This window comes from Polistes fuscatus, unplaced genomic scaffold (assembly GCF_010416935.1).
Source record: "Polistes fuscatus isolate 324 unplaced genomic scaffold, CU_Pfus_HIC Scaffold2, whole genome shotgun sequence".
NCBI lineage: Eukaryota > Metazoa > Arthropoda > Insecta > Hymenoptera > Vespidae > Polistes > Polistes fuscatus.
This window is the reverse complement of record NW_025113096.1, coordinates 11,777,536-11,800,294: the sequence shown is the minus strand read 5'-3', so window position 1 is coordinate 11,800,294 and position 22,759 is coordinate 11,777,536. Positions and strand designations below refer to the sequence as shown.

The 22,759-nt window shown below is 30.7% G+C and overlaps 1 protein-coding gene across 2 annotated transcripts; it reads right to left on the bottom strand.

The window, feature by feature from the left end:
- Nucleotides 1–2,797: 2,797 nt before the first annotated feature.
- Nucleotides 2,798–22,107, bottom strand: LOC122516707 (WD repeat and FYVE domain-containing protein 3). Of its 2 annotated transcripts, none has more exons than XM_043634741.1 (45): nucleotides 21,606–22,107; nucleotides 21,070–21,306; nucleotides 20,586–20,990; nucleotides 20,310–20,502; nucleotides 20,013–20,199; nucleotides 19,763–19,944; nucleotides 19,333–19,684; nucleotides 19,101–19,222; nucleotides 18,686–18,969; nucleotides 18,335–18,601; nucleotides 17,956–18,246; nucleotides 17,517–17,890; nucleotides 17,120–17,409; nucleotides 16,820–17,035; nucleotides 16,533–16,705; nucleotides 16,244–16,472; nucleotides 16,022–16,158; nucleotides 15,215–15,398; nucleotides 14,859–15,130; nucleotides 14,541–14,770; nucleotides 14,286–14,453; nucleotides 13,981–14,189; nucleotides 13,586–13,910; nucleotides 13,314–13,512; nucleotides 12,866–13,226; nucleotides 12,564–12,774; nucleotides 12,061–12,481; nucleotides 11,750–11,959; nucleotides 11,473–11,661; nucleotides 11,093–11,386; nucleotides 10,776–11,011; nucleotides 10,438–10,693; nucleotides 10,149–10,360; nucleotides 9,916–10,048; nucleotides 9,685–9,838; nucleotides 9,369–9,603; nucleotides 9,064–9,287; nucleotides 8,726–8,979; nucleotides 8,396–8,623; nucleotides 8,121–8,312; nucleotides 7,850–8,021; nucleotides 7,512–7,758; nucleotides 7,177–7,431; nucleotides 6,891–7,088; nucleotides 2,798–6,779 (listed from the first exon to the last, which is right to left on the bottom strand). In XM_043634741.1, the coding sequence occupies exons 2-45, from the start codon at nucleotides 21,292–21,294 to the stop codon at nucleotides 6,665–6,667; spliced, it is 10,311 nt and encodes a 3,436-aa protein (XP_043490676.1). In that variant the 5' UTR covers nucleotides 21,295–21,306; nucleotides 21,606–22,107; the 3' UTR covers nucleotides 2,798–6,664. The 2 variants fall into 2 exon arrangements, with proteins under 2 accessions (XP_043490676.1, XP_043490677.1); XM_043634742.1 differs by having other exon boundaries at nucleotides 21,936–22,107.
- Between the last annotated feature and the right edge of the window lie 652 nt (nucleotides 22,108–22,759).

The following is a 22,759-nucleotide window of genomic DNA, read 5'->3' as shown; positions in this document are numbered from 1 at the left end:
ACTAAACTAATTGTAAGAGTAATTATCAGTAATTTATCCTTAACACGCTCGCTAACAGCAGAACTTATTTTTCGCTTTAATTCTTGTTGCAAATGTGTAAAGTTGATATCTCAATTAGACATTGGTGTGTCGCATATCTACAACTGGTAGCGAATGAGTTAAGCTAATCGGGGAAAAGAATACTCTAAATCTTTGGCCCATTCAATATAATTATACCGAACAAGTTCTACTATACAATATTATTTCAATGCCATCTAACAATATAATAATAGAGCTAAATATAAATATATCTATATATAAAAATATATATTTATATATATTTTATATATATATATATATTTATATATTTATATATGTATGTATGTATATGTAATGTTTAGTATGTTTACATAATGATTTTTCTAAGCGCAGTTGAGATCTTATATACTCACACATACGCACATAATACACTTTTAAGAGCTCATATATCGCAATATTAAATATTACAATACAATCTAGGCTAATTTTTTAATTTCATTCATTATACTTACATCTGAAACTAATTTAAACATAAACATTTTCTTCCTTTGGAATACAAAAGATAAATAGAGCATAACAAAGAGAGAGAGAATGAGGGATTATAATTCCAAAAAGGCTGAACAAGCTGGAGACTGGAATAATAAAATAGCAGTAGAAAACTATGCTATGGACAATCCCTAATATGTTTAAAAGGCCGAGCAAAACCCATCCAAGATCACAATTGTTTTCGAAAACCAAAATGCTGACCGCTAACAAATCGAAAGTGCTAATCGAAGAGCCCCTTTGGACCAATTTGGAATTTACAGCAACTATGTCAGAAAGAAGAATCTATAGTAAAAATCTTGATTTTTCCAGCTTCCCATGGTCGAGCGTGTCTATGCTGATCTAGAGACGCTTAATCCAAAACTTCGTAAAGAGATATCATTCTATATACTTATGCATGTCTGTACCAGAGTACTTAATGCTGCCATAATTGACATGGTTAAAACTATCAATTATGAAGATTGGTTTACTGATGAGGAAAGTCTATTGAATTTAATTCCAGATGACTTTTGCATTCCAGCCCAGATAGCCTAATACATCAGGCATGTCACTGTCGCAACAACTTCTCAGGGTGATGTTAAAGTTAATCTGCGATGGGTAATGTCTAATGCGCAATTCTTAGGATCTTGACTCTCAAGAGAGAAAAAGAACCCAAACTGCACACAGACTATGCTACACAATGGATGAAGGAAATGCTCCAGCACGTTGGACCGGTAATATCATCCGAAATTTCTTAATGCAGCAACCCTTTCTACCACTGATCAGGGTGGATAATCCTGCACTTAAAGTTTCAAATTACGTGTAAGTACCCGTCAGTGGAGACAGGGTTCGCTTGTAACAATTTGGACCAGGAGGAATATTATTAGGAAAACCTAATATAGCCTGGTTACATCCTAATTCTTAGTGAATACACTAGTTGATACTACTTTGCCAGAGAAGACTCTGATACCTGACATTTTAAGAAGGCCATTAAGGCGTCTGTGTTATTTACTATTTTAATTATATACAATTTCGAATTTGACCATTCAATACCATCATTTCTTACCAATTAGTCAAATATAGTAGAACAAACACTGATCGTACTACTAAACCTTTTTGTTAACTGATATAGTTATTATTCATTTCGCTACTTACGAAAATATTAAAAAAATACAATTTGCTAATACAGTATTCTAATGAAATGATCTGTCAATGCAGTCACTGTTCTCTCACAAAATTGTACTGTTATTATGGTTACATATTCTGATGTTATTTAATAACTACTACAATATGGATATATGAAGAGAGAGATTAAGAAAAAAGAAACAAAAGAAAAAAGGAAACTGAAATAAAATAATTTATTATACAAATGTAATATAATATAAATTTCTTTTGTCTTTTTTTAATTCATGTAAATTAATTTAAATATAAGGAAAAATCGCTAAAATATCCATGTTTGTCCTAAATTACAAAGTATGCTCTTATAAACTAACATAAACTTAATACAATACGGTTCATGTATATGAGATAAATATTATGTTTTGTTTTTTTTCTTTCTTTCTTTCTTTCTTTCTTTATATTATATATCTGTTCTCATCTAATTATTATAGTTTTTAACAGCACAGCACAGAATGATTTCTAATTAGAAGAATAGAATGGTTTAAAATCGATATAGTAAAATGCATAATATAATTAATTACATTAAATATTCATTACTCTCTTATTGTAAATGTAATAAATATATATATGGTATAAAGAACATATATTAATTTAAATATAATAAATAATACTGTTTGAAACTGTAAAGGAAAAAAATAATCCGTTTAATAATAATAATAATAATAATAAACTGAAAAGGCACTCAGAATGCCTATGACTAGAAATTGCACCATCTAATATGTACATTAATTATTTTGCAAATAAATAATAATAAATGATATACACATCGTGGAGCTTGTCTATTCAAATCTCGGTACGCAAGGCGTATGTTTTAGTAGATAATGAATTTATTAAAAGATGTCTTTTCTGTTTCTTTTTTTTAGTCTTTTCTTTTTTTATGTTCCATTCGTGAAATATGAATTTTATATTTTTTTACGAAGTGACATTTGGAAGTAGACTTTTTACTCGTAGATTTTACATTCAAAGTTACATCTCTAGAAATCCTTTCTTTCTTTATTTCTCTTTCTTTTTCTCTTTCTCTCTCTCTCTCTCGCTCTCTTTCTCGCTCTCTCTCACTCTATCTCTCTTTCTCTTTCTCTTTCTCTCTATATATATAAATAGAAGTAAAAAAATAAAATTTACAGAAACCCACAATGTTTTTTCTGAAAATAGTCTGCTTACGACATTGACATTACTCGAATAGAATACGTGGTAACATATACATGTGTTATGTCTGCATTTATGGATAATTCATATATATACGCAATGCTCTTTTAAACCATCACATTTATACCACGCTACATTTTGTTTAACTTGTATTTAAAAAAAATAAAAAAACAAATAAAAAGAATTCGTCTCGCTAATTTTGGAAATATTTGACTAGTAACGATAGTACTACAAAATGTATGATACCAAAAGATTGAATCCCTTAAATTACATTCACTCCGCTTACACGTATTAAAGTGAGCATACATTTTTCATATTTTCATCTATAAAATTTGTGCCTTTAGAAAAATGGAAGTAGTATTTCAATAGAATACAAAAACATTGGTATTCATTATTTTGAATAATAAGACAAATTTTACAGTCATTCCAAGTATAATTTAAAGATTTGTAAAAGATTCCTTTTCTGGCTGCTCTTGTTTTTTCTTTTTCTTTTTTTTATATATATATCAAACTTTAAATATCTGCTTTGACCATCTCTTAAAATGCAGTATTTTTCTTTTTTCTTTTTTTTTTTATATTCTTTAATATACATTAAAATAACACAATAAACATAGTTAATCTTTTTTCTTTTACTAATAAAAAGTTACCGATCCAATCCTTAACTAAAAGTTTCCATCCACATTTATTCCATTGCTTAGATTTACTATTACCGATTTTAAATTTTACAATTTTGCTTAACTAGCTTATCAATAAAAACACTTTATGCAGATAAGGTATTGTCTATTGTAAAATTTAAAATCTATGTCGTTTAAATAGAAGTCATAAGTGATACACATCATTATAATATTTTGTTGCACGATTAATAAGAGCTTGCTTTGCTTACTAACACATTTTTCTGCTATTTGTAGTATAACAAATTAATTGCGCAATTAATATCATATATATATATATATAAATTCAATATTTATTTTTATATATATATGTGTATATATATATATATTCATTTAAATACTGCCGTTCATTTTTCAAGCATATAAAAGCATATGATATATTGGGATGGTGAATAAATTCTCGCTGTTTTTTCGTGAAAATTAATGCTTTATTTTTAAAAAATTAGTAAAAAACATGCCCCTGAAATTATTGTCCATTGCTTGCCATTACTTTTTTCCATCTTTCTGGCAGCATTTGAATTCCACGTCGGAAAAACGACACCAAGAGACGACCCATTTTTTGGCATCTTCGTAAGAATAGAAGTGCTGCTCAACCAGGACATCGATCGAAACAAGTATTTATTGATAAGGACAATGCCTGGTGAATACGATGGGTGGGGTAGGACTTCCCATTTAAGCGTTTTCAAGTAGATTTTCACCGGTGGTGCAACACATGGCCAAACATTGTCATGTTGCAGAATCACTTTGTCGTATCTCTGCTCGTATAGCGGTTGTTTTGCCTTCAATTTTCGCTTCGAACGCATCTATTTTAATCTATAGCAATCTTCCATCATCGTTTCGTTCAATTTGAGTAGCTCATAATAAACTACACTCAGCTAATCCCATTAAATGCAGAGCAGAAGCTTGGAACTATGGATATTCGGCTTTGCCGACGATGTTAATGAATGGCCGAGCTTATCCCACTATTTTCTACTCTTGAGATTATGGTAGTGTATCCAATTTTCATCGTCAGACACGATACGATGCAAAAGACCTTTCCTTTTCTATCGTTGGTGCAACTGTTCACACATGAAAAGATGTCGTTCGACGCCTATCGGCTTCAACTAATCCTTACATATATACTTGGGTACACTGGGGTATGCCGGATATAACAAAATATGTCAAATAATTCACTCAGATGTTTGATAACGGATTCTCTCAATGTAATGGTTTGAAGAAGTAAATAAAAAAATGCAGCACCAGTCACAGAGTTTCAAGGTGGTACTACAGATAGCGACAATCAGTTTTCCAACAGGTGGTTCAAGTCAAGTTAGTGGAATGTATCTTCATGTTATAGATGTCTTATCTTCTTTCTGGAGCGGAACAGCAGATTCCAATGGAATGGATCTGAATTTCAAGCTTGCTTATAGTACTTCTTTATAGATACGCTACCAACTTAAGCACACATAGTTCTGATAACTTCATCTATTAGAAAACAGCGAGAACTTATCCAACGTCCCAATATTATGCGTTAGCATTTTTTTTTTACTAACTACTTACATTGTAAATATAAGATAGAGAGATTTACAATAAGGAAACATTACACAATGCTAGCGATTATTTTCTCAGTTCATTTTTGTAATTCGTGAACGTATCGAAAAAATATATATATATAGTTTTTTTTAAACTCAATACTCGCTTAAATATATTTCATTATAAAATATGAAGAACATCTAATATACATATTATATCAATGATGCAAGGATTACGATAGTCTTAAGAGACTATAAAAATTTCTTCAATAAAAAATATGAAATACGTGTTATTTATGATAGAAAATTATGATCTTGTACAAAAAGTTTATGAAAATATTATAAATTAAATCGTATGTGAATTCAAATGTTCGCGTTTAGCAGTATGTGCTTTTAATGAGGACTCTTTACACATTTAATCTACTTTTTTACATATTTTAACCCTTTAGGCAATAAACTCTGTACGTTTTCTTTTTCATGTATACTTATTATACACACGTCGGTACAAATTATTTCGTTTATATTTTAGTCAAAATTATAAAATTTTCAATATCATTTATAAGGATGTTGAATAAATTCCCGCTGTTTTCCAATAAATGACGTTACGAGAACTGCATGAATATAATTTAAGATAGTAACGCATCTATAAAGAAGTATTATAAGCAAATTTGAAATTTAGTTTAAGTCATTTCGCCAAAGTGTAAACAACTTATTTTTTCAAAGTATTAAACATGTTGAATTTCAATTTTTTTGATTCATGTCAGATGCAAGCTGAATTGCAGAATCATTAGGAATTCACAAAATCACACAACAATTTCGAAACGTTAAAAAGCATAAGGAATGATTCACAAGCAAGGACATTGGGTGCCATACGAGTTGAAGCCGAGAGACGTTGAACGCGTCTTTTCACGTGTGAACAGCTGCTTCAACGGTAGAGGAAAAAAAGGTTTTTTTGCATCGTATTGTGAATAGCGATGAAAAGTGTATACACTACGATAACCCAAAGCCAAATATCCATGGTTCAAAACTTCGCTCTGCATTTGGTGAGATCAGGTGGGTGTAGTTTCTTATAAGCTGCTAAAACTAAATGAAACCATCACGAGAAATCGCTACGGACTACAATAAATGCGTTTAAGTCAAAAATTGAAGGAAAAACGGCCGTTATATGAGCAAAGACATGACAAAGTGATTTTGCAACATGACAATGCTTGGCCACGTGTTGCATAATCGGTGAAAATCTACTTGAAAACGTTTAAATGGGAAGTCCTACCCCACCCATCGTATTCACCAGGCATTGCCCTTTCCAATTATCACTTGTTTCGATCAATGCCCTGGCTGAGCAGCACGTTTATTCTTATGAAGATGCCAAAAAATAGGTCGACTCTTGGTGTCGTTTTCCCGACGTAGAATTCAAATGCTGCCAGAAAGATGGAAAAAAATAGTGACAAGCAATGGACAATAATTTCTGGGGCATGTTTTTTACTAATTTTTTAAAATAAAGCATTTCACGAAAAAACACCGAGAACTTATTCAACATCCTAATAATTAAGCTGATCCAGAAGATATTGTTATAATTAATTATTATTTCTAATCGTTATTATTATTAGTATTATTATATTAAGTATTATTCTCGATAGAAGATTGAGGATGTAATGACGAAAAGCAACCTTGACAAACTCTAACAGGTTTTAAAATTCCAAGTCTTGAAATTTTAGATTCAAATCTGCTACATCTGTATATGAAAATAACATTGTAGTAAATACATTATTATTTTTCTAGAGATTAGATGAAAATATATTATTTTTCAATATTTATATTTAAGTAATAACACACATCTACTTACCTAGAGCAGAAAACTAGACCACAATTCCGACAGTGATGTTTCCTTTCATAGAGATTAAATCTAACAGAACATCCGACGCAGGTATCGGCTCCTTCATCTTTCAACCAATGATCAGCAACCGTACGACCTGGCTGTTCACAAACACTCCATGAAAATACTCTACCTCGTGTATCACCAACATACACTGTTTTATGATCTCTGTAACAAGAAAAGCACAAACAATATAATAAATTATATAGTATATATATATAGTATTTGTACAGTCAAAAATTCAGAAATTTATTACCTCGATACTGCTAGTGCTGTAATAGAAGCTGGCTCAGCATTATCTTTACGATCATAGGCAGTATGCATTGTCAATTTACTTCGAAAGACTAATTGCCTTTGCCATTTAAAACCATCTCTTAAAACATTTTGTGGATTGATCTTTTTAGGTTTTGTATCAGATTCATTAACCATTACAAAACTATCTGTTAAACTAGTATCACTTTTACTAGTTCTCAAAGCTCCTTCCGTATCTCCAGAATTGTTGTGTAATTTACTTTATTAAATAAAATATAATATGTAATTTTAACATTTATTTATCTTTTATATTTTAAATTAACTAATTTTGTAAATTACCTTGTTTGTGTTCCTTCGCTATCAGCACGTCCTCCTCCTTCACTTTTTCTAAACATTGGATTTCCTCGACTCTTTCGTCTCAATATAACTGTAGAAGCATGGTTACAATGTGATAAAGATTTGTTATTTGAACCATTACTTGATTCATTGTCCGAACATTCTTCTTTTTCCTCGTGGGCTCTGGAAGCTTCTTTGGTATTTTCTGGTTCAGAGAGGCTACTTTCTGATCCACTTTTCATTAACATCCCTTCATAAACAAAACAGTAATAAATTCAATATAAATAGCATAATAAACGTTTAAATAAATATTAAAATTTTGTTAAACATGCATCATTTACCAGCTTCTTCGGTAGATATACTCATTTGTTTAACAAATTCATGAACTCGTTTCTTTGTACTTTCGCTTTGGTCTACTTGTACATTTGTGTCATCTTGTCCTTCTTTATTTGCATAAACTTCTTCCGATTGTTCTTCTTCAGCAGGCACTTGCACATAATCCATTGACCACATCTGCAAAATCATTTATATATTTATAATCATTATTCTAAAAATAATAGTTGATTTTTCTATTTTGTTTTTTTTTTTTAAATATAAAAAATCACAACGTACACGTGCAACTCCATCTGTAGATCCAGTCATTATTACATTTTGTGAATCCCATTCGTGCGTCTGACTGAATGCAACACACAAAATTTGTTGCATTCTATCAGCTCTTCCAACACATGTGTTCACACTCGCTAACTCTTCTCCATTTATACTCCAAACGTGTAGCCACGTAGCAGCACAAGTTGCTATATCGCCCTATTAAAAATGTATTTCATTAGAATTATTATTACTCTTTCAAAAGAATATATTAATGTAGTAATAGTTTGTATAAAAATTACTGTTAACTCGTTGATAGCCACTGCAGCTACAGGACCTGCGTGTCCTCGAAGTTGGCGAACGAATAAACATCGGGATAAATCCCAAATAATTGCAGTACCATCTCTTGAACCTGATACAATAACGTTGTATGCTGTACTAGATGATAAACAAGTTACAGCATCTGTATGTCCATATAAACATTGTTTTATAGACAGTTGACGTTTCGCATATTCCCATACAATCACAACCTATGATGTTTAAACAATAATAATAATAATAAATATATTTAGTTTATGCGTATTTCAAATTTTAATTACAATTTATTTATAGTATATTCATTATTAACTTACAGAACTTGTTCCTGCTGTTACTATCAATTTAGATGACGGACAAACGCAAGCTACAATTTCACCACTGCTTTGCATCATAGCTTCGCATACAAATATTGCCTTATCGCTGTCATAATTGCCTATCCTCAAAGAGTGGTCAGCAAAACCCCATGCAACGTATCTATTGTAAGATGGTGGAATAAGTGTTTTATTTTGTTCGACCGCTAACACAGCTTTATCGACGTGAAGTATTTGCCCAACAGGACCTTTTAATTCTAAAAATATATTAGATTAGAATAATTTAATAAAATAGAAATTATATAATATAAGTATATTTTGAATATGATTTAGTAACAAACCTTTAATAGGTTGAAGCGATGGTTTTAAATTATCAAGATTATGAAAAAATAATTTATCAGATGTAGTAATACTTAAGCCTGGTGTAATAGGTCCAGGATCTATGACACTAATTCTTTGTGTCATCTTTTTAGCAGGATGTGGCTTCTTAAATAACTGTTTCGGTATTTGACCAAAGTTATTTATAAAACCGATAGTGGCGTTTTTCTTTAAAGGATCATCAATACTGAAAAATAACGTGTAATTGTAATCTCGAAAAAAATATACATAATTGAATACAATAATATGTAATAAAAAAATAACATACTTGTAAATATCGACATTGCCTTCATAGAAAAGATGATGAAAAACATTGACAGCTTCAACAGCTGCAGGTCCATTTTGTTTACATCCAAATATCAAATCAATCCATTGATGAAGATGCTGTGAAACGTAATCGCATTCTAATGCAAGTCTATGAGCACGTATAAATTCTCGTGGATCTTGTTTAGCCCATGGTGGAAGCACAATATCTCCAAGTTGTACACCACTTTGTTTAGAACCTATTAAAAAATTTTACGTTTAGTTTTAATGTATAAACTAATGCGTTATGTTTTTTCCTAAAACAAATATAATTGACTTACCTAGATCAAAATGATTTGAATTGACAAGAAATTCTGGAAGATAAAAGAACTCTGGTATGAGTTCTTTTACATCAGCCATGTTATGTTTAGATGCAGACAGCCAAGCTTCTTTTACGCTATTAAACATTCTGTCTGCCAAATCGAAGTGACCACCCTAAATCAAAACCTCGATGTATAATCATACGTATAATAGTTTATCAAAAACTATCTTTATTATTTTTCGTCACGTACCTGTAGTCGTAAAAAGTGTTGTGTGAAAGGTTCCATTCTTACCAAGTAGGAACATACTATCATAGCTGAAGAATAATGAGTTCCGTAATGGTAAGGTGGAGTTTCGCCATGTGGGTCATCCCATTCTTTATATCTATGCAAATGAGAATTATTTAATTTTAAATCATTTCTTCTTATCTCGTCTTTTCTTCGTTCTAATAAAAAATAAAAAAATAACACCAACAACATCATACCTTTTTTTAAATTGTAGTAATCGTTCAGGACTTTGCGCACCCATAGGTTTACTAAAATCTCTGAATGTTAATGGGTCTGTTAAATCTAACTCTTCGCTATCATAATCAGCTAAGATCCAAGGAAATATTGGATATTGCATAAGGTCGTTGTAACTACGACCAGCTAAAGTATTAAGATGCATCAAATATTGGAAATTTGATATTTCTCCTCGCTAAATACGAAGAAATTAATTTTAATTAAAATGTATTTAATATGTTGAAATATTATGTTATGTTTTATGATACACACCACCCATCGTTGGGTAACTGATGTTTCTCCTATAAGATTAGATAATAAACCTGTGGCCTGTTCTACGTTCGCTGTTCTTTTCTGACCAGCTACAGACTGTTGTGCGCTATCAGCGATAGCAGTTGCAAAAGTCATAAATCTTTGGTATACTTTATTTCTCACTTTTCGTGGAAAAGCCAATAAATAATTCCTTCCGTCGCCACTAAATACTTCTAATGCCATTGGTTGTAGTAAATATCTTCTCTTATGTACTTCTCTGTAAAAATAAATAAATAAATAAGTAAAGAAAGAAATAAATCCATTATTAGTAGAATATTTATATTGCATATTATACATACCTTATATCTTCATAATTAAATTTCGAACATTGTCGCATTGCCCTAGATCTTCTAGGAGAGCCTGGTGAGGGTAAAATCGGTTCATAAGCTTCCGGTAAACTTTCGATATCTCTAATTTCTCTAGACTTCAAAAGAGTGAAACCATCTATTACATAGAAGTGTTCTTTTCCAAATAATAGAAGTCCTTCTGTTGTATCTAAACCTTGAATCCTTGCGCACCTAAACATGTGACTGATCTGAAATTAAAATTAAAATTATAATCGTAAATAATATTATATTATATTCATAAGATGAAATAAAAATATAAACAATATTACTTTTTCATGTTCTTCTAATAATCTTAATAATGTTTGATTATCTGGAACCGTTTGATTATTCTCTTCTTCTTGTTCATTATCTTCTTGTACTTCATCTGGCTCACTTGCATGACGTTCTAACGTACATGTTACCATCGGTGGTTCGCTTTCCGTAGATGTTTCATTAACATTTAATGGGGTATCGTCTATTACAGGATCGCGTTCTCGTTCGAACATACCAGATGAATTACCAAGTTGTTTTAAATAATACTCCTTGCTATCTGTGCTTGTAGCCACTTTGTACTTTAACTGTTTCTAATTGAAAAACATTTATTCGTTTAAAATAGATTTTCTTATTAAATTCTGATTTAATATCGTATAATTATCGAGATACCACTTACATTATCTGGATGTTCTAGTTCAGGCCGATATGGATAATGAATATAAAAAAGATCGTTTTTCATCATTTTTTTACGCATCCTACAAGGCCCTTCAGTCATATCTAACATCCACTTGTCTAGTTTAGTAGGAGTTGGTGGTCCCCATAAACCACGTTCTCTCGTTAATTCTGTTTCTGTTTGCAACCATTCCTGAAAATAAAATAATAGATAAAGAGAGAACATTTCAATTATATTTTTGAATATAATTGACACAGAAATTGAAAATTAAATTTATTACTTGATACACGTAGCGTTGTGTATGCTGATTGGTTTGTTGATGTTGTAATTTTTTGGCTGCAGCAAGTTCTCTAACTAATGCAATATGTTGTTCTGTCCATTGGGCTACCGTACTCTGACGCAATCTAAGTTTAACGCGTACAGATTCTTCTTTTCTAACTTTCGTTCGACTTGCTAATCTTGTTAAACCTCCTGTCACTTTTTGAATTTTCTATAATTTCAAACATGCAAACAAAATCTTTTTTATTAGAGTATTATAATACTTAATATGATGTAATGTTACTATATATAAATAAATTAATTAATGCATACCGATTGTATTTGATTGTGAAGTTCCCAAGGTACTCTGTAAGAAGCTTTTCTTTCGAGAGTTACATAATTCACCCAGAGTCTTACCGTAGCATCATATACATGTTCTCTGACTACTGATAATTCTGGTGCACGATCATTACCTACAGGTGGCGGAAGAGTTATTTTAAAAACTTCTTCTATAGCAGGTTTCTTGCATACATATAGCTCTTCCCAAACCCTGGTCGCTGCTACAGACATTAAATTGCGACCCTGATGAGACATTAATCTATCATCGCAGGATTCAACTTGTGGATTAACGTGCCACGTTGTTTTCGCATTAGTATCTAACATAATTTTTATTTCGGCTGTTAATTGCAATAAACAAAAGGTGAGACAACCAATAAATTCTAACTCATGATTTCCAGCTCCAAATACCAATACTCTGTAAAATTTTAATTGTTATTATATCATTGATTATTACAAACATATAATAAAGATAAATAAATAATCCTTTTTTATAATACCTGTGAGTAGTAAGTTTATGTAATGCTTCTAGTACAGACATTTGATCGGCTATAGAAGAGTTGCTTGTTGTCCTTGATAATAAAAATAAAATTGTTCTATTCAGGCAGTGATGAAGATTTTCCATACTGACTACGCCAGACCGTCTTTTAGCTTGCCCAATTAGTTTAACAATAAAATCAAATACTTCGTGTGGATCCTTCGTCAATACTTCTGCAATATAATATAAATATTATTTAGTATATTTTAGAAAAGAAATTAACTCAATTATATTAGTATGTCAAATATAGTCAGATGTTATTACCTTGCCATAATTTATCTACTATTCTAGCCGCAACATAACAAACATTACTAGTGATATTATTAACAGAACCACCAGGTACAATAGGAAGTGCAGCTTGTTCGCCGATCAATACGTCCGCAGCTAAAAGATGTTCCATTAAAATAGATAAAACTTCCGTTTGATAACACGTTTGTTGTCCCACTGATGCATGTTCTGGCCATGCCTCTAGAACAAGATCTATAGCTGGTGGAGATTTTGCTGTTACTGGTAAAGAAAGAGAGTCTACGATGATGACTCTTAAAAAGTCCATTACAAATTTTTTTGCAGGATGATTTGTCAATCCGATATCTTTTGATGGAGATCTTACCAATACTGGTTGTTGCTAAAAATTAAAAAAAAAGATATAAAAGTATATATTTAAAATGCCACAGATGTACTTTAGATCTAAAAAATAATCGAATTCGTTTACCTCATCTGCTGGTGTACTCGCGCCACTACTATCTTGACTAGAACTTTGAGATTTTGGAAACAAGGTACCAGCTAATGCTCCCAAAACATCAGCAGACATAAACACTTGCATGAAGTCGGTGAAATTATGGTAGAGAAAAAATAGGAACTGTATTATTATCACTGGATACTCGGTTAACCAATCAGGTAGTGATTCTGGACTACAAGAAGAAAATAAAAGAAAATAATCAAATCTATGCAATATTATGGCCAGACAATATTAAATACCCATACTTATTTGAATGGTTGTTCAGCATAGTTCGCACCATGATTAATAATGTTACTACAGCTTCTGGACAAAGATTTATTCTGCTAGCTAAAGAAGATGGGGCATTATTTGGAGATACACCAAACATGAAATTCCATACATTATTTAAATCAAGTTTGGAGTCCATCGGTAATAATTTAATTGGTTGTCCCATCATAAGAGAAATGAAAAGAAAATAAAGTTCGGGAACTAGATCAATATGTTGTGGTAGTAACCATCCAAGATGTTGAAATCCTGGTACATGAAGATTTGAAGGCTTAACATCACCACCGGACATATGTTGATGACATCCTGTGCAAATATATTAAATATTATTAATTTATTCAATTATTCTTCAATTATTTTACTATCTTATACACACCAAGTGCTAGTGCCATTTTATTATGATCAGTATGACGTAGCCAACCACCATTACTAGTGCCTTCTTTGAATTTTTGTAAAATTGACTGTACTGAACACACAGCAACAAGTATACGTAATCCCCAAATAACAGTAGTACTATGAAGACTAGGTTGAAGAAATAATAATATCCAATCTAGGCCTAACACTTTGGCTAATTCTTCACACATACTGTAAGATATTTATTACGTATAGATACCAAATATTATCAACGTTTATAAAAAAAACATTAAATATAAAATTAAAATACATAATATTTATTCTTACCTTATATGCACTTTGGCACCAGTAAATAAAAGAGAGTGTAAAAGTTGTAAGCAACGATTTCGTAAAAGTATACATTCACCCTCTCCCTCTTTATTTCCTTCACTTTCTCGAAGAATTAAATGCTTTTCGGAATTTAATGGTAAAGTAGCTACAATGAATTGACCAAACCTGAAGATAAATAAAAAAGAAGAGAAATTAATTATTTATGTTACATTCAAATGTAATTCGAATAAATATTCGTTAATAGTTTTTTACCAGAGTAAATCAGCCTGTCTTGGGTGACTTAACAATATACTAAGTAAAGCCAGTAAAACCTGTCGTGTGCTGTTTTGTTTAACATCACTAAGAATATGTAACAATTTATGTACTAATTGCAAATCCCTCATTAATCGTAAATTTGTACGTTTCTCGCTAGATTCTGCTATTAACTCATATAAGTGTTCTAAAAGAGATCTTAATAATTCTCCAGGTGCTTCATGCCAAACCTTTGGAAAAAGTGTATATAAGATATGAAGTATCTTTCAATTAAACGTATATACATACGACCAATCATTCAATAATCATTAATTTTACCTGTAGATCACATAAAAGATCTTGAAATGCTGTAACATTAGGAATTGCACTGGTTTCTCTACCACTGTCTACTGTACCAACAAGACTAAATGTCAGATGTAATATATGACTATTCAAAAGAGGACATTTTCTTCTTAATAACATGGCTAATGTTTGATATCCTCTACGACGATCCATTTCTTGTTGCGCAGCCTGATTTGATCTGACAACACACACTAATGCTTTAACTGCTGCATAGAGAGATTCTACGTCTTGTGCCATAGCAATTAGACCTGATTAAAAAAAACATACAATATATTATAAAGATTATATATAAAAACGGTTTAAAATCTATTAAATGTATTAATATTTCTTACCTAATAAAACTGAACATCCTCCGACATTATCAATCGTAGTTGCTACAGGACGAGGATTAAAAACTCGCACTCCTAAGTAACCAACGACCACTCCGCCTAAAGCTCGTGCTGGTCCACTAAGATGGCCTGCAGAATTGTGAAGTACTCTAATCGGCGTGGCATTTTCATGAGATGACATACCAAGCTAAAAAATATCAATATAAGATAGTATTACTTTATATTTCACCTCTCTCATATTATATTATTATTATTATTATTATTATTTTAAAGTGAAAGAAATTAACCAACAGAACGATATGCGACAAACACTGATACAGATAATAAGAATATGATATGTAAGACTAATGTTACAAGCACTATCAGAGTTCTGAGAATAGATATAAGAAGAGCGTGGTAAAAATGTATGTGTTTTTGTGTGTGTATGTGTGTATGAACGGATACAGGATAAAAATATTTTTTGCTATAACAAATAAAAGAGATTAAACAGAACTGACGAGTCAAAGAATAGATATACATTTTGATTTCTAACTGAACTATTTTACTTTTTTACTGCAGACTTTAAAATCTATTCTTGCCTTCATATCGATTGGTATTTACTGACCCACAATAAAAGTATATGTTACCGACAAAATACGAAAAGTTGGCATTCTACAAAATATGAATACATTTCGTACATTGCCAGCTAGTTTTAAGCATCATCAACAATGCCTAGGCATTCTGTAGAATGCCGGATTTCGTACTTTGTAACATATACATTTCGACCAAACGGATCTTTCAAAAAAATTAATAAAATATAATAATAGGTACCTGTTTGGCAATTGACTTATTATCAGCTTTGCTGTATACTTTCCTAATTTTAGCCAATGTCAGCTGAGACATTGCTTTTGCATTTAATCCAAAGACCAGTTTTTCTTCAACTACGAGAGCTGACAAAGGTTCTGGACCTTTACAAGAAAAAGAAATTATTAAACTAATTTAATAAAAATTTTTTGTACTCATTTTAATTATATGTTAAACCCGTAATAGTACCTGATAACTGTGGAGCTTGTAAACTTCCCATGTAATGTGGACCTAATCTGAACAAAGCTGCAATATTTTGAGAATTGAATACTTCTTCGACTAAGTGACATGGCCCTTGTTTCCAAGTAAGCCTGGAATATCGTCTCCAACAAGGTGGAGTACCAATGTATCCATAAACTGGTGAAGCAACTGTTAAATTAGCTGCTCCACCACCCGGAACTTGAGTGATGTAATGAAGCTATAAGAAAAAAATTATTTTTGAAAAAACTATCAATAAAAGTAACTTTATTAATCTTACCTTTTGACTATGAATGTGCTGCCCGTCTAAATATAACGAAAAACTTGAATTTTTTAAAACAGCACGATTTAATACAATTGCTATATGATGCCATTGTCCTTCGTGTAATAAATCAGGACACCAAACTCTAGCTCCACACTCCCCTGTACCTTCTGGTTCCCATTCTCCAACATCTAAGACAATTTTCACTACTTTAGCTCTTCCAATTAATATTTTAGTATTAATATAAAGTTAAACTATAAATTTTTTATAGTTTAGAAGAAAAAATTGATAAAAGGAAGTCTTACTCTGAGGCATAGCTGTTTCTTGCGTAGAAACAATTATAGCCTTATCTCTAGCACTGAGAACAGCAATCAAACAAATTAAATCTCTTGAAGATTGAGGAGTACGTACTAATGTTAATAATCTTACACAATGAGGATCTGTTCTAGGATCACTAAACTTATCAATACATATCCATGTACTGAATGTTAAACCAGTTTGTGGTGGAAATAATCTATCACCTAAAATAATCATCTTTTATTAAGCATAATTGAATAAAAAAAATCTAAAAATAGGATTTATTTTTTTGTTCTTCTAATATCTACCAGAACCAATTCCTCCAAGCACACTGTTGTCAGCGGTTACTACTGTAGGTGGAGTTGTACTCTGAGGTGCAATACTTGGTAAATACAAACAAGCAAATCCTTCTGAACTCATGTCTAATTCAACAAACGGTGGTAAAGTACAGGAACCATGAGCTCGGAAATCTTTAGGAGTCGTCATGGATACCAAAGTTTTAATACGTGTTAGAGGCACTGGTCCTCCTCTTGGTTTGTTCGGTTCAATATCATCAAGAGAAATACAACATAGAGGATCTCCCAAACGTAAAAATTCTCTACAAATAATAAGACAAATAAAAATATATATATCGTAAATTTAATTTAAAAATAAATAATTAATTGGAAAATATTAAATTAAATAATACTTTATATAGGTTTTTACCTTAAATCTCGAGGTTCCAGAGATTGAGCAGCAAGTCTCTCTATTATATATTGCAGTGGTTGATGTAAAGGATGTATTTCATCTTGCAGAGCAATTCTACCCATAGATAACAATTCTCCAGCCATACCAGATTCGCACATCACTTGTTGATTTCTTTCGGAACGTACTAAACTTTTAATAATTTCTGCTATGTATAATTGTAGGGCCAATGCAAGTTGTGAATTTGAATGATCGGATATTGATGGAAGTAAATGAAGCATCCCAACTACAATGCCAGGGTGAACTACAATAGGCTCAGGAGTAGGAGGACTTAGATTTAAAGGATTTATGGCACATCTCTTTCCACTTCCAGGAGAATCAAAAGATTTTTGTTGCTAAAAAATAAATATACAAAAATATTAAATATCTGTTATATTCGTTATCTATATTAAAAACTTACTTCTAAACTAGTTTGTTTATGACTCGGTGATCTCATAGAAATGCCTGCCATATTAGGTTTATCAAAAGCATCAAGTGCAACATCGTATAGAAGTCTTAACAGCAAACATGCATATGCTAATGTTCTTGACATGTTATCCGGAAATGCTGGCTCTAATACATTTCCAGTGAAAAGAGTCGATAACATATTGTGATAATTCATAGTAGGTATTATATTCATTTCAACTAGTTTAATTTGTGTTGAAAAACATCCAAGAAGTCGTAATGTATCACATAGACTTGATTGACATATCTAAAAAAAAAACAGAATTTAATAAATATTACAATAAAACTAGTAATTTCTATTATTCAAGCATATTAATTCCATATGATAATTATACCTCGTGATGAAAAAATTTCGCATTTGCGGGCTCGAAACGCATTGCTGTACTTATTGTATGGAACACCACGTGTAGTAATGTTAATAATTGTATTTCATCTTGCGGAGTTCTTTGCACAATATCATTACAAGGCTCAGTATTGTTTCGTATTTGTTGTCCAAGTTGACCCTCTAGAGAAACAAGTACTGACATAACGTAGACAAATCCACTAACTTTACGAAATACTGTTCTTGTACGATGGGATTCTCGTAGGCACGCTAGTAATGACTAATATAAAATATTCATGTTTTATAACTTACACATATATTTTTTTAATATAAGATATATAATAAAAATTAAGTAATTACTAACTTTCAATATATGTGTTTTTAAGACCAAAGCATTTGGGGGTGCAGAATGCATAAGGCTTAGTAAAGTTGCCATATCATCGTCACCACCAGCACTAAGTATTAATTCTCTTACTATTCCAAGTGCAGGGTAACGACAATCTGTATATAGTACAAGATTATGGGCACAGCGTGCTCCACCACATTCTCTGAAAACATTTGCATTCTGTACATTTCCAGCTAACAAAGTTGTTAAAGCTTCCATAACTAAGGCACCCAAACGTTCATCTTCTGGGCATATTTCATATTCTGTAAACAAATTTTCAAATATATTAAATAAAGACAACTTCTAAGTGAATATATTATTTACAACAATTTGATTACTATCATAATTAAAATATCAAAATAGATAATCAACTAATTTATAATAAAACAATTACCTCGTCCTTGGTCCTGTGCAGCCTGTTTGTCTTTAAGTAAAGTGGCATAACGATGAAGACAAGTAACAAATACTTCCAACATGCCTACTTCTCTGTATACATCCTTAAAAATTGTATTGTGTCTAAAATATAATTTTTGAGAACAATTATGTATGCATATAAATTGAATTTAAAAATACTTAAAGATAAAAGTAAAAAGAAATTAATTAATTAAAAATATTTTCCATACTACCTAAGTATACTCAGGAGCGTTTCCATACACATGATACTACAAGTAACAGAATTATTTGACGTGAGTAATATTGATAAGGATATAAGTTCTTTACAAGGCACAAAATTAAGTTGAAATACTATGAATTCCAACAGCTGAAAAAACTTCTGTTGTATTTCTACATTTTTCAAATGAATCTTTTCTGCAAATTGTGACAAAGTGTTCTGTCCTTCCAATATAAAATAATTAGCATTATCGCTGTGATAAACACTAGAAATAGCATCGAGAATAGTACAGCAGAGAAGTGACGAATTGGACTTGACAAATACAGATTGTAAGACTTGAAATGCTTGAATATTTCGAACACTTCCTCCTAAAGTAAAAAACAATATATAACGTAAAGACAAAAACTAAATATATGAAGAAAAACATTTTCATGGTCAAATATTACCTCTGTTACTTGGTTGAGGTAAGGTAAATCCAAGCATTTGAAATAACGAACCCATACTGGCTTGACTTGGTTTTAATTCGGTATGTCCACACATTGTCAAAGATGTCAACATCAATACTAAATTTCGAATAGCATCTTGTGCTTCTACTCTATTATCTTGTTCTAATCTCAAAGGAGCATGTCTGTAATAAGGCAAAAAAAACATAAGTTTTAAAAAAACTAAACATAATTATTTAATTGTTATGCTTACTTTAACAAAAAGTCTGATAAAAAAATGTATCCTTGGCAAGTGCGAAAATCATCTAAAAGTGTTTGCGATACTTCACTAGAATCTTTTAAGAAACAAAATACTGTAACAAACATTTCTACAACTTCCAGTAATGCAAGCTCAGGTACACGTTGCATATTTTCAATACACGATGATATACATCCTTTATCTATAAATAAAATTTAAGAAACAATTTATGTATATATATAATGCATATATAATATAAATAAAGATTACTGAATAAAATCAGTAAAGTATCTATAATATTGTAAAACTTACTATGTATGTAGGTTACTACATTTTGCGTAAGACCATGTCGAGATAATGTCATTAAAACCTCAGCAGCACTTTTACGCCACATAACATTATATCGAGGACACCAACTTGTGATTGCTAAGAATAACAACGTCAAATCATCTTTACGAGCAAGTTCTTCCGCAGGATATGAATGACTGCATAAACGCACTAGTAACTAGAGATATAAAGAATAATATTAAATTATTTAATCTTATGATAATAAAATAATCAAAATAATATTTCATATAATGTTATTACCTGAACAAATATTTTTTGTAATAATATTCTACGTTCCCTAGGTGTAAATTCACTGTTTGCGTCATTAATGTCAGCTTCCTCTTCGTTCATCTCAGGTAAGTCAAGAAATAGATATAAACATTTAACCAATGTCGATGGAACAGATGCAGTGGTCATTGCCTGTATTAGAGATGCATCTCCTGCTGCGAGTAAATTTAATGCCGATAATAACATCCAACCATTACTCGATTCTTCGCTATTTTCTATCTCTAAGAACTTAACAATAGCACAACTCGCAGTTTCAATACTTTGGTTACTCGCTCTTCTTCTAATCTCAGTTACCATTAATCGTGAAACTTGTTGTGTAAATGCTAAAATATCCCAAAATTTTTCATTCATATCTCCAGAAGGACTAGAGCCAAATACCTAATGAAAATAAACAAAGCGTTTAACTCCATTATCAATTGGATTGAAATATATAAATTTAAATTTAAAAATGATATACCTTGCAAAATAACGGTAACATATTATACAATTTATCATCACGTTCAGCATCAGAAAGGGGATGCGGAGGATGGCTATATTCAGAAAAAAGTTTTTTCAGGTGCATAAGACCCAAAGCAGTGTGTTGGGGATTTGCACTGTTTGTACATTCATCTAAACTACCCATATTGCTGGTACTCATACCTCCGACACTTGTGCCCCCTCTTAATTTGCGCATTATGTTCATACTTAAAAATTACTGAAATTGTATACAAAAAGTCTATTATTATACATATAATATATATATATCAAAATGCCAATCTATTTTTTTTTCTAACAATTGATTGTTATTAGCGTGGTTATTAGTTATACACTATTAATTCTCTTAAACACATTTCAAGAATAATAAATTATTTGATCAAATATCAAATTACATAATTAAATTGCAATGTTGAATGTGATATTTATGATGAATGACAAGTAATCGTGATTAAATATTATGATAGTTAAAAACAAAATACAAAATATACATATCTATCGAAAAATCATTATACTAACGTTGTTAAATGTTAACAGTTTTCGTCGTAGATAATACATGGAGATTTAATATATTGAGAAGAAATACATGGCGGCACCATTTTCTTGATCAATAATTTTACTGATCATATTCTCACAACGATATTAGAAATATTTTTAGATCCTTATTTAATGACACATTTGATTAGCCTGTTATTTGGCTCAATATTTACGTCTGCTCGCTTGTCAAAATGTCAAGCTATAAGCTGTCAAAGCAAACTACTTCGAAACCGCCCATAATTACGATTACGAACACTCGTAGAACTGCGTTTATTTATTAAACGTTCGAAACAATAAACTAGTCGATATTACCTGAAATTAATTCCAGATTGAATAACTCTACATTTTATTTTCTAATGTCACTTTTTCCTCTGGTATATTTAATATTTCAGTAGTAGCAGCAGCCATTTTCATATTCGTCTTTCCTTTGGCCCACAACCGATACGATACGTCGATAAATGTCACGTGATCTTCGCCGATAGCAGCTCTAGCACAACTAAGCCATTGCGGTCAACATTCGACATTATTCAAATGTTACATATATAATATTTTTTCCTACCTTTTTTTAACAATAATCTAATATCTTATAATTAACAAAATCAAAATAATATTTACTTCAATTATCAATTATTACAAGTTTACTACTAATTGTTAAGATTAAAATAGAACTTTGTTGAACTCTTAACAAAATTATTTTCAATAAAAAATTCAATCTATTATTTGTTTTTAAAATTAGTAAATGAGTTTTTACAGATAATTTACAAATTTACGATTTTAAAACTCGCGCATTGATACTATATTTTCGAAGTTATAATTATAAATTATTTTTTATTAATTTTTATTAATTGTTATTAATCAAAGGAATTCCTGTGTCTATTCTTGTCAGTTTAATGCTTCTATACTTTCCAATAGATTTTTTAAATACCGAAGGTTTTGATAATTAAATCTTTTGATAAATTTAAAAATGTTTTCTTTCTTTTTACTTTTAAAGTTTCTATAAATTTAACTTATTGTTAAAAGAAACTTTCATCTTTTTCAATAGGGATAAGACAATCACAATCAATCATCTATACAAAAATTCTAAGCTCATATATGTGCCTTAAAATGACTATTAAACTTGGATTGGAAAACGGCAC

Coding starts and splice junctions, on each gene's coding strand:
- LOC122516707 (XM_043634741.1), bottom strand. CDS start 21,294: ATGAACATAATGCGCAAATTAAGAGGGGGCACAAGTGTCGGAGGTATG. Junction 15,131..15,214: donor AGGATGTTCAGTTTTATTAG/GTAAGAAATATT, acceptor TTTTTTAATCAG/GTCTAATTGCTATGGCACAA. Junction 11,012..11,092: donor TATTAGAAGAACATGAAAAA/GTAATATTGTTT, acceptor TTTTAATTTCAG/ATCAGTCACATGTTTAGGTG.